General features: G+C 40.4%; 2 protein-coding genes across 3 annotated transcripts in view; one reads left to right on the forward strand and one right to left on the reverse strand.

Moving 5' to 3' along the window:
- The first annotated feature begins 571 nt into the window (after window positions 1-571).
- Window positions 572-2,067, forward strand: LOC110021919 (protein ENL-like). Its single transcript, XM_020720636.1, has one exon. The coding sequence runs from the start codon at window positions 664-666 to the stop codon at window positions 1,885-1,887; it is 1,224 nt and encodes a 407-aa protein (XP_020576295.1). The 5' UTR covers window positions 572-663; the 3' UTR covers window positions 1,888-2,067.
- An 880-nt stretch (window positions 2,068-2,947) lies between these two features.
- LOC110021920 (phosphatidylinositol N-acetylglucosaminyltransferase subunit C) overlaps window positions 2,948-11,303 on the reverse strand; it is a 10,912-nt gene continuing 2,556 nt past the window's right edge. Inside the window, exons 2-3 of one of the 2 annotated variants that reach the window (XM_020720638.1) lie at window positions 7,898-8,063; window positions 2,948-4,098 (exon numbers count right to left, since the gene is read on the reverse strand). In XM_020720638.1, coding sequence (XP_020576297.1) covers window positions 3,095-4,000 — 906 coding nt within the window. In that variant the 5' untranslated portion in view covers window positions 4,001-4,098; window positions 7,898-8,063 and the 3' untranslated portion in view covers window positions 2,948-3,094. The remainder of the gene's footprint in view (window positions 4,099-7,897; window positions 8,064-11,303) is intronic. The other variant, XM_020720637.1, reaches the window with a different exon arrangement.

Raw genomic sequence — 11,303 nt, forward strand, 5'->3', positions numbered from 1 at the left:
TTTTAGCTCGAAATAAAAAATTTATATAACAATATATTACATATATTATTTATATAATAATATATTATATATATTTATGTCTAAATTTAAATCATAATGTCTCATGTAGCAATGTGGTTAGTGTCTTCTTTTGTATAGATTTGATCCAGGTTCGAATCCCACACATTACATCTATTTTTCTCAATTTTAGATTAACGAGCCAATTTCGAGCCGAACACGAGCCGAACACGAACACAAATATTTAAATCGAGCCGAACACGAATACACTGTTCACGAGCCGATTTCGAATACGAGCCGATTTCAAACACGAGTTATTTCGAACGAGCCGAACACGAGCCAAGCCTGAGCTCGCTCAAACTCGGCTTGTTTACAGCCCTAGGAATTGTCCACCAACGGTAAAAAAGGTATCAACAAACCTTTTTAAATTGTGCCCAATGCCTCGTCACTTCTCCCTCGGCCATTCTCCATTCTCCACTCTCCACTCCGCTTTTTATTGCCTCAGAGCCTTTTACTTAGCCGCCAAGTCTTCTTCCTCCCCTCTCCTCTCCAACCCAAGCTTCCAAGTCCAAAAGCAAAGCAAAGCACAGAACCAGCAGTTGAAAGAGAAGCAAACCAAAGAAGAAGAAGAAGAAGAAAACAGTTTTGGAAGCTCTACCCTCTCTAATGGCGGAGCCAAACTCACCTGTACTCCATTCCCCTACCACCAAGAATCCAGCCTCAGATCTCGCCGCGCAGAAGAACAACAACACACCACCCAAATTTCTCTCAAGCTTCCTCTACAAAGCCGTCCTCTTCGCCATCTTCATCGCTCTCCTTCCCCTTTTCCCTCCCCAAAACCATGAATCCAGCAACCCCACCTTCCTCTCTCGAACATGGGAGCTCCTCCATCTCCTCCTAGTCGGCATCGCCGTGTCCTACGGTCTCTTCAGCCGCCGAAACGCCGACCCTGATCTCGACAAAGAGAAGGAAAAAGATGCCTCCTTTAAGCACGATACCAACTCCTATTTTTCCAGAATCCTCCAGATCTCGTCGGCCTTCGAAGATGACGATAGTAAGGCCGAAACTTGGAGCTCACAGTACCACCGCACCGACCCCGTCATCGTTGAGAGCAAGCCTTTGCTTTTGCCTGTTCGCAGCTTGAAGAAATCTCTAGTTCAGAACTCGGATTCGTTAGGCTCGTCAAGCGCTGTGCTTTCTTCCCCCATTCCATGGAAATCGAGAAGTGGGAGAACGGAAGTGAGAGACGAAGGTCCTGCCATGGAGGATGAGTCACTAAGCCCATCCTTCTATGCGAAAGTTGGCTCCTTTTCTCCAAACGAGGATTTCATAACAGAGAAGAGTTTCCAAGTAGCCTCTCCACCACCGCCGCCGCCGCCGCCGCCGCCACCTCCTTTCAGTCATGGATCCCTGCTTCCAACAAGGAGGGAAGCGAAGAAGAGCTTCAAGGATGAATTGAAGGATTTGAGCATAAAGGGAAGAGAGGGATTTCTCAAAAACAGTTCTTTGGACTCTTCACCCCCGAGATCAGTCCGAACTGTGAGAGCGAAGGAAGCTCAATCAATGGAGAGAGCTCCACCTCTGCATCAGCAGCAGCAGCAGCAGCAGAGGTATCATGCTGAAACAAAGATTAAGAAGAAGAAGAAGGTTGAGTTTATGGAGAAGATGATTGTGATGTCTGATGATTCTGAAAGTGAGAAAGCGAGTGATTCATCCGATACTGAAAAGGCTGCGAATTCGTCCGCAGAAGTGAGGGCTGAAGCGGAGGAGAATGAGGTGGATAAGAAGGCTGACGAGTTCATAGCCAAGTTCAGAGAGCAGATAAGACTTCAGAGGATAGAATCTATCAAGAAATCGAGTGGTCATCGTGTAGTTAAGAATACGAAGTAGTTAGTGTTGCAGAATTATGTACAGATGGAAATCATGGTGATTTGCATCGCTTATCTTATGCTTTTGTTCTTTCGCTCTATTTTTTCTCTTTTTTTAATTTCTTTTTAAACTTGCGCATGTAAGAATCGAGATTCCATACATGCATGAATTCTCATTGTGATTTTATATGAAAGCTAACAATCCAAAGGGCTCTGAGAAGTGTTAGGGAAGAAAGAACTGAAGATTTTACATTACAAACCAATCATTTCTTATGTATCTACATATCTAACACCTATATTTTAATTTTTGTATATGTACCTCCTTATCTATGCATGAAAAGATGTATGTCATCTTTTAAAAGTTAAAATGGTTGTATGTTTTTATGCAATATGAAAGATTTGGGTGATTTAAAAGAAAAATTGAAAGTTTAGGGGTCAAATATGTAAATACATAGGCATTGAGTGGTGTGTATGTACATACCCCAAAATGAAATTCTGATGGCTTGGTGATGAAGCTAATAGATAACTGAATAGTTTGTAGAGGAATCTCTGCATTTGAAAATAAACATTTATAAAAAAAGAATAAGGTTGATCGTCGTCAATGAGAAAGTTTGGTTACATCTTCATTAATATGTAATTAAATTTGAATGCCTAGTCAATAAAATAATGAAATTGAGGGAATTTTTCAAAAGGTATTAAATGCAAGAAGACGACCACATTTCCCTCATAAACTCCACCGAAACGAACAATAATCAGAGATAGTTTATGGCTAGAAAAAGAAAAAAAACCATAATATAAGAGTTAGTTGATTACTTGTATATTATAATCCTATCAAAATAATATAAGGCTAGTAAAGCAATACTGACTAAATTTCAGAGGGAGTAATCCCAACCCAAGCTCTCTATTTCCTGCAAAAATGCCTTTAAAAAGAAAATTTTGTCTGATTATTAAAATAAAACTTACTTTTTATTGTGCTTCTTCATAAATACAGGTGACTGAAGAACCAGAGGACCATCTGAAGAAAAACACTACAATATGTCAAGCAATTATAAGACTTTATATCCCAATATTGTGCTTTATGCAACTAGAACTGATTTCAAAACAATGAAAATATCACCATATATACTAAGTTTACACCTAAAGCGCTACATGAAAAACTTAAACGCTGTACACAATAGGGTAAATTACAGGCATAATAAAATTGTTACATGTAGAAAAAGAAATCCCCCTTACTCCGTAATATCGAAACAAAGCTTAGCTTCATCCCAGGGACCATTAATTTCAAACTTATATTCCTGTATCTGAATAAGCCAATAAGGACAAACGACGGAAATGAACACTAGAAGAGCTAAAAACAGAACAAAGAGCATCCGGTGCATAGCAAATATGATGCCTAATGTCATGGCCATTAGTGAAAAAGAAAACCACAAGTGCAGCCGAAACGAGTATTTTGTTATACAGAAAGCAACAAACGGAGCGAAAAGGAAGATCTGTAATGAAAAGAGCATCACGGAAAAGACATGAAGCCTGGATGGGAGACGAGAGGCTATCAGAACTGAAGCTATAATAGATGCATTCATGGAGATATTGCTAGCCAAAGTTGGATTGTTCTTAGCACCTGGAGGTCTTATGGTGTAGCCAGAAAAGTCATGCAAGAAGAGATGGATTAGTAGCAGTGACACTGAAAGCGCCCATATAGAATCTGAGCTTATAGAGCGTGTAAGAGTGTGATAAACTGGTGCTAAGATATACAGCCCGCTGATGAAGAAGAAGATCTTCAGAAGGTAATGCAGGAAGAGATGAAAGGAAAGCTCGCTTGTTGTGAGGAAGATTATTGGGAAGCCGAGGCCAAGAAGGCCAGCATCCAAAAAGAGGAGAGAGGTCTCGTTAATGGCAGAATTTAAGGTCTGGATCCAGACAATAACGACAAGAGCTGCAATGCAGAGATATTGGGATATGGAGACAGAATCTAGCATTACTTTGAAGAAATTTCTCTTCACAACATTAGCATTCATGATCATGTCTTCCAAGAATGACTCGTCTGTGTGGTTATCATCGTACCCTGGCTGCATTCCTCCGTATGCAACTTTCCTCCATTTATGCTTGCTGTAACTCTTCTTAGTTTCACTCTCCATGGATCTTTTAAGTCAGATTATTTTAGCTCAGCAGCACCTTTGGCGCAGAGAAATTCCACCAAATCCTAGAGTTCAATGCTTCAAATCTTTCCAAACACCTGGTTCATGTTGTAAAGCACATTCACTAGTTAAGACTTTTTATATCCTGATAATAAAAAATTCATTGCACATTCATAAGCTACAAAAATAATGTTAAGACTTGAGGAATTCATAACAACGAACCAAATAGCGGTGAAAACATTAAACAAATATGATTTAGTTGGAGGCTATTGACGTTAATAAATGATATTTTTGTGCAACAGAAGGGGATATACTGCTCACAATAAGCTATTGTAAATATATCGCTGTCAATATCAAAAGTTTATGTTTTCTAACGCCCTAGGTCTTGGACAATGTAGAGTGAAAGTGTTAATTAATTTGCTTCCGCCAGTTCATGCACATTTTGCCAGCAGGGAGGCAAGTTTAAGTAGTTCTCTAATATAATTTAGAGTTAAACTATTAAAACTTAATAATATTTGAAGCTAAATACCTGATACAGAGACGTTCTCCATCTAACCAAAGATCAGAAAGCTCAGAAGGCAATATTACGAACAAATAAAGAGAGGATGATAAAAAGAAGCAGAAGAAGGAAAGAAGTCAGGAGAAAAGCCATATGCAAATTTATTATTCCTTCCTCAAAGTGTAACAGATACATATCTACCCTTTATATACTCGTTTACATGGCATGAGCTGTAAATAAGTTAGAGGTAGAAAGGACAATTTACATAAGGTTAAAGTCTAATACATATTACAGCTGAATACAGGAACAGAGAGGCCCTAAACTCATTTCGACCGTTTGCGGCAGAGCTGGGAGACGCGAGGAGAGGAGAGGCACAGAGAGGTAAAATCGGCAGTCAGGTAAACTCATAATCTTGTTCTTGCTATTACCCCCCTTCAAGTTGAGGGGTGACCGTCAACTTGTTAGTGAGCATGTCATGCCGTTTGACTGGTAGAGCTTTTGTAAAGATGTCGGTGGATTGATCTTCTATCATATGATGATGTAGGTGAATTTGTTGTAGCCTGATGTGATCCTTTATGAAGTGGTAGTCAACTTCAATATGCTTTGTGCGTGTGTGGAACACCGGATTATGTACGAGGGCTATAGCAGAGGTACTATCACTGTAGAGAGGAGTTAGAGGAATTGTTTTTTATTAGCTCTTAAAGTCTGCGTAGCTAGATAATTTCTGCAGTTGTCAAAGCTAGAGCATGATACTCAGCTTCTATGGACGATCTTGCTACAGTGGGATGCTTCTAAGCTGTTCACGAGAAGAGGTTAGGTCCTAGGTTGATACAGTATCCTGAAATTGATTTACGATCTGTAGAGTCGCTAGCCCGGCCCGCATCTACAAAAGCTTGAAGAAGAATAGGATTAGAGGTAATAGGAAGACCATTATAGATGGTTGCTTTTAAATATCAAAGCAAGCGTTTTAGCTTATGTTGGTTTAGCAAGGTGGGTTGATGCATTGATTGGCTTAGGTGATTAACAATGAACATTATATCAGGTCTGGTGATGGTCAAGTATTGAAGGGATCCAATGATTTGTTTGTATAGATGTGGATCTTGTAGAGGTGTAGTAGGTTTAGAGAGTGAGTGAGGTTTGGTAGAGAGAGGTGTGAGAACAAGATTGGCATGTACCATCCTTGTTTTGTGCAAGAGGTCAGTTAAGTAGTGAGTTTGGTTGAGAAGATAGCTTTGTGCAGTGTTTTTTATGTTAATCTGAGAAACTGTGATATAGATCCAAGTTTTTTTAAATTGAATTATGTACTTAGAGTAGCTATTAATTTGTTGATGGCACAGATGGAGTTTCCTGAAATAAGTAAGTCATCCACATCCACTTGAAGGTAGATGCATATGTTGTACTGATTGTATATAAGCAGAGAATGATCGGTGGTGCTTAATGTAAATTTTTTACTGTATAAAAAGGTGCAAAAGGTGGAGTACCAATGACTTTGGTGCTTGTTTAAGTCCGTAGATGGCTTTATGTAATTTGCACACATGGTCTGGGTAATTTTGTCTTAAAATTTCAGAGGTTGTCATGTAGAAAATATCATCGAGTTTGCCGTGAAGAAAAGTATTTGAAATGTCGAGCTGTTGAATGTCCCATTATCTGTTGGCAGCTAGGGCAATAAAGAGTCTTATGGTGAGAAATTTAGCCACAGGGCTAAAGGTCTCTTGACAATCTACTCCTAGTTGTTGATTAAAACCCTGAGCTGCTAAACGAGCTTTATCTCGTGCAATGGGGCCATTAGTATGATGCTTAACTTTGAAGGTCCACTTGCACCCGAGGAGGTTATGAGATTGAGGAGGGGGAAGAAGCGACTAGTTTACCTGCTGTCGAAGAGCCATGAACTCCTCGGACATTGCTTGTCTCCATTTAGCATGGGAAAGAGCTCGAGTGTAAGTTAGTGGTGGGTCAAAGGAGGTAGTAATGTGATTGAGATCAAAGATGATGGTTGGTTTAAGAGTGCCAATTTGACGTCTGGTGACCATGGGATGGGTGGAGGTTTGATTTTTGGGGTAGGTGTTTGGTGGACAGTGAGCAGAAATTGGAAAGGCAGAAGAAGAGGGAGGTTGTGGATGAGATGAGGGTTCGTGTTGGGTGGGTGATGTGTGTGGAGTAAACAGGAGGGTTAGTAGTGTTTAAGACTGAATTCGGAATACCAGGGTAGATAGTGGAAGTAGGAATGAGTAAGACAGGGGTTGGGAGAAGTTTTGGATGAGGTGGGCTGATAGGGAAAAGAGTCTTCTATGAATGTTACATGTCTAAAAATAATAAATTTGTGAAGCTGAATATCATAACATCGATAACCTTTGTGTGTCTTACAAAGATGCAGCCTGGTGCTTTTGGTGACATTTTTTGTTTTGTTGATTGTGGTTGCCACGAAAAGCAAAGGCACCTAAGGATTCTGAGATGACAATATTCAGTAGATGTGTTGTAGAGTAGTTGGGAAGGAGATTGTGGTGTTGGTTGAAGAAAGACGATTTATAAGGTGCGTTGCAGTTGTATGGCATCCATCCAAGAGTGGATGAAAATATGAGCTATGTTGAGGAGAGTGCGAGCAGTTTCAACGAGATGATGATTTTTTCTTTCAGCTATTTCATTTTTTTTCAGGTGTGTAGGGACAACTTAATTAGTGTGTGATACCTTGATATGTTAGATAGTGTGTGAATTAATGGGAAATATATTTTCCGCCTCTATCAGCATGTTAGTATTTTATATCAGTATTGAAATGATTTTTTAATGTTTAATGTAATGAGATGAAGCGTGTAGTGGTTTCAGATTTATGCCGCATGAAATGCACCAATAATGGCGGAAAAAAGCATCAATAAAGGTGACATGAAATTTGTATCCTTCAGTTGATAAATGGGGAAAAGGCCCCCACACATCTGAAAGAATAATAATTTCACAAGCACTATAAGTTGTACTGCTGCATTGAAGAGGTAGTTTATAACTTTTATTTAAAAGCAGACAGTACAAGAAGAAAAAGGGGAGAAAATGTTGAGATGGGGATCGGATTGAGAGATCATGGTGAGCACAGCTTTGTAGGGGTGACCCAATCTATGATGCCATGTATTCGAGCGTTTGAGGGCAGTGAGGGCTGTGATCGGGTATAGCCCTTAATCAGTAGCTCCAACTAGAATTACTTTCTGTGTTGCAAGATCCTACAAATAAAAGTGGTTAGCACGAAAAATAATCTGACAAGTATTATCTTTTGTTAGCTATTGTGCTGAAATGAGATTATGGGATAAGTGTGGAACATAAAACAGAGGTGATAGTTTAAGCATACCATCAGGGGTGGAGAGAATGTTATTACCAACGTGTGTAATTTCTGTTTGTTGCCCATTACCTACTTTTACCTTTTCTGCTCCAGTGTAGACTTCAGTTTGTTGGAGATATTCCATATGTGAGGTGAAATGTGTCGTGGCGCCAATATCCATAACCCAGTCAATGGGTAGAGTTTGAACTTGACTCGTGAGGGCAGTGGGTTGAAGCGGTGGAGATGCTTTGTACTGAATATTGAGTCTATGCCAACAGTTGTATGCAGAGTGTCATTTTTTGTTGCATATTTGGCATAAGACTCGAGAAAAGGCGGCAGATGACCCAAAGTAACTTAAAGAAAACCATCGAAAACACGAAGAAAATCCGAAAAAAAAAAATCACAAGTGCTTTACAAAGATTTTGAGAAAGCCGTAGGAAAACACATAAAAAATCCGATTTTGATAAAACTATAGGAAATCAGATAAAAAATTCAAAGAAAGAAAGAAAGTCGTAAGCATTCGGGTCGGGTTAGGCTCACAATTAGGTATTCTCGAGGGACTCCGACGGCAACTATCGGTCACCCGTATGTATAGAGCCCGACATTCAAATAGAAAGATGTCCTACTATACCAACTTGGAAAGGTACTCCTTAGCCCAATATTAGCGATTGACAAGTGGACAATCGAATTATATTATTTAAAATTTATATTTTAACATGCGTATAGTCTTCATGCATACAATAAAAGTAGTGTCAATTTTAGTAGTCATAATACTTTAGAAAATAGTGTATTTGTTCTTATCATTTTTTTTTAATAAAAATATGATTGTTCACAAGTCGATCGAATCGTCGGGCCGGGACCACCAACAACCTAAGAAGGCAAGAGTGTTCTGCTATCCTGATGTCGGTGAATAATATTACCATCCTACATCTCACTGGGTCCCTAGATTGAGTCCTGATGTAGTAGGATGACATATTATTCCGTTCTACCACCGAATGTCTTTATCATCAATATCTAATACCCAAAAAACGACCGTCTCACTTACGACCTTGCTTGATGGTTTCATATATAACCAGAGTTATATACACGTATTTATATATCAGACATAAGCATCTAAAACCCAAACCAAGAAGCAAGGAAATAGAACCAAAAAGCAAGAAATGAAGAAGAAAGAAGGCTAACCCACCTCCAAAATAAATTTAGGAAAGAAAAGTCGAAACAGTAGAAGGGTTAGCCTAAAGCACCCACCCGATGGGACTTCTCAAATGAGCAATGGATGGGCACACTCCCTGATGCTAGCCAGGAACATCCTCGGAAGGCACAATTCAAAAGGCTCCACTCCACAACTAAACTTTCTCCAAATGCCAAAAGGATTCTCTTTTTTTTTTCTTCCCTTTTTTTTATTGCAATCAATTCAGCCCGCATAATTGGGCTTTGAAACATCTCCAAATATTTAGCAAATCATTCTTCGAAAAGGGGCACTCAAATTCTTCCAAATAATAAGAATTGAAATATCCTATTTCACCAATATGAAAGCATTCTATTCCACCTCGAACCAAAAGCTTCCAATGTCATACAAACCTAACACTATACCAGAAACACAACAAGTGCTCACGGCCAGAGGCAGCCAAGAGGTCAAAACCGAGCCCAACATAAGGAAATCACAACCATAAGCTCACGGGTAGAAGCAGCAGAGGGAAGCCACCAACTCCCAACACAAAGGAACCACAGACAACGACTCACGACCAGGAACAACAAGGGGGACCACCAAACAGGTGCACAAAGGAACCAACAGACACAAACAAGGGCTCTCGGGTAAGAGCAGCCAAAGGGGGAAGCCATCAGCTAACACCCAAACCAACAACCACAAGCTCACGAGTAGGAGCAGCCCAAAGGGGGAAGCCACCAACTAACACCCAACACAAATAAGAGAACACAACAGGAAGGCTCACGGCCAGTAGCCGCCAGGAGAGAACACTAACCCCACACCCACACCCTGGAACCAACAGGAGGGCTCACGGCCAGGGGAGCAACACAGGGCCCCAAAACAAGACTCCTAAGAGTTCCAAAAATCAAACATTTCTTCCAGCGTATGATTTGAATAGGGGGGCAGCAACATAAGGAGCAAAACCGAGCTACAAAACCAACTTCTTAAAGCATTCAAAACAGGTTCCAACATATATTCGAATAGGGGGAATAACATAAAACAAAATCAAGCCCCAAAACCAACTGCTCAAAACACAAAACAGATTCCAGCATATATTCGAACAGGAGCAACAGCATAAGTAGCAAAACCGAGCCACCAACACAGTTGCTCAAAGCAAGAAACAATTCCAACATGTATTTCGAACAAGAAAGACAACCACAGGGAGTCAAACTGAGCCCCTCCTTTCAAAGCTACCTCCCTTTCTTCTTTTTTTTTTTTGAAAGCTTCTAATGAGAAAATTAAACATGTCAATTTCGTCCAACATGTAGTTTGAATAGGAGAGTAACGGGAAGCAGGGAAACAAAAATAAGCCCCCCAATAGTAAAATTTTCCCTAAACATGCATTTCGAACAGGGTAAATAACAGGAAACAGAGAAACGCAAGTAAGCCTCCCTACAGCCAATCTTCCCTTCAACAGGCAATCGACTCGGCAAGGAGAAAAGAGAGAAGACCGCAGCCTTCAGCATACAGGTACAGAGATAATAAAAGCATAAGGAGAAGTCTTGCATGTGTAGAGGGGTTAAAACATGTTTTCCATAAACTACTATCTCAACTAACAGCATTGAACATTTAAAGCAGACCCAACAGAAACATTAAAGGCTTAGTAATCGATAGCAACGCCTTTATGAAATACCAGTTAAGACAAAACAAAGCCTTATGCATGCATTCCCCTATTTCAACATCTCAAGCATGTGTCGAGCAAGAAGAACAGAGAAGAGAAGGGAGAAATACCTTGCTCAAGACCTCCCAAAAACAACAACAGAAAAGCCACCAAGCTTCCAAACACCCAGCACACAAAGACCCAGTCGAGAAGAAATTTCGGCAGAACCTCCCCCAGGCTTCAAAATTCGTCCCTCTCACAGAGAACCCCCCACAAGGTTTTATAGGCACAAGAGAGGAAAAGGAGCTCGTGGAACCTACCTGGACAAGCACGATACCCAGCTGAAAGAAAACATTGCAGCCAAGAACACAGAAGAGAACTATCGGGAAGGAGGAGAAGTTTCCCCATTCGTGACCCAGGGAACAAACGCACAGGGTCAAACTATTGCTAATGACCTCCTGCGCAGCGAGACAAAGCCAAAAGATGTTTCGGGAAGCTGCAACTCGAGCAGAGAAGAGAATAGAGAGGGAAATCAACTTCTCGTCACGCAAGGAGGAGAAATGAGCCCAAAGGAACAAGCAATTAGGGCTCAATCCAAGCCCAGGCACAAAGAAGAGAATCGAGCTGAACGCAAAAGCAAATTAGAGATTTAGGGAAGGTTAAAAGCTCAGCACCCCCCCCCCCCCACTTTCAACAATC

Source organism: Phalaenopsis equestris, unplaced genomic scaffold, assembly GCF_001263595.1.
Source record: "Phalaenopsis equestris unplaced genomic scaffold, ASM126359v1 Scaffold000152, whole genome shotgun sequence".
NCBI classification, from domain to species: Eukaryota; Viridiplantae; Streptophyta; class Magnoliopsida; order Asparagales; family Orchidaceae; genus Phalaenopsis; species Phalaenopsis equestris.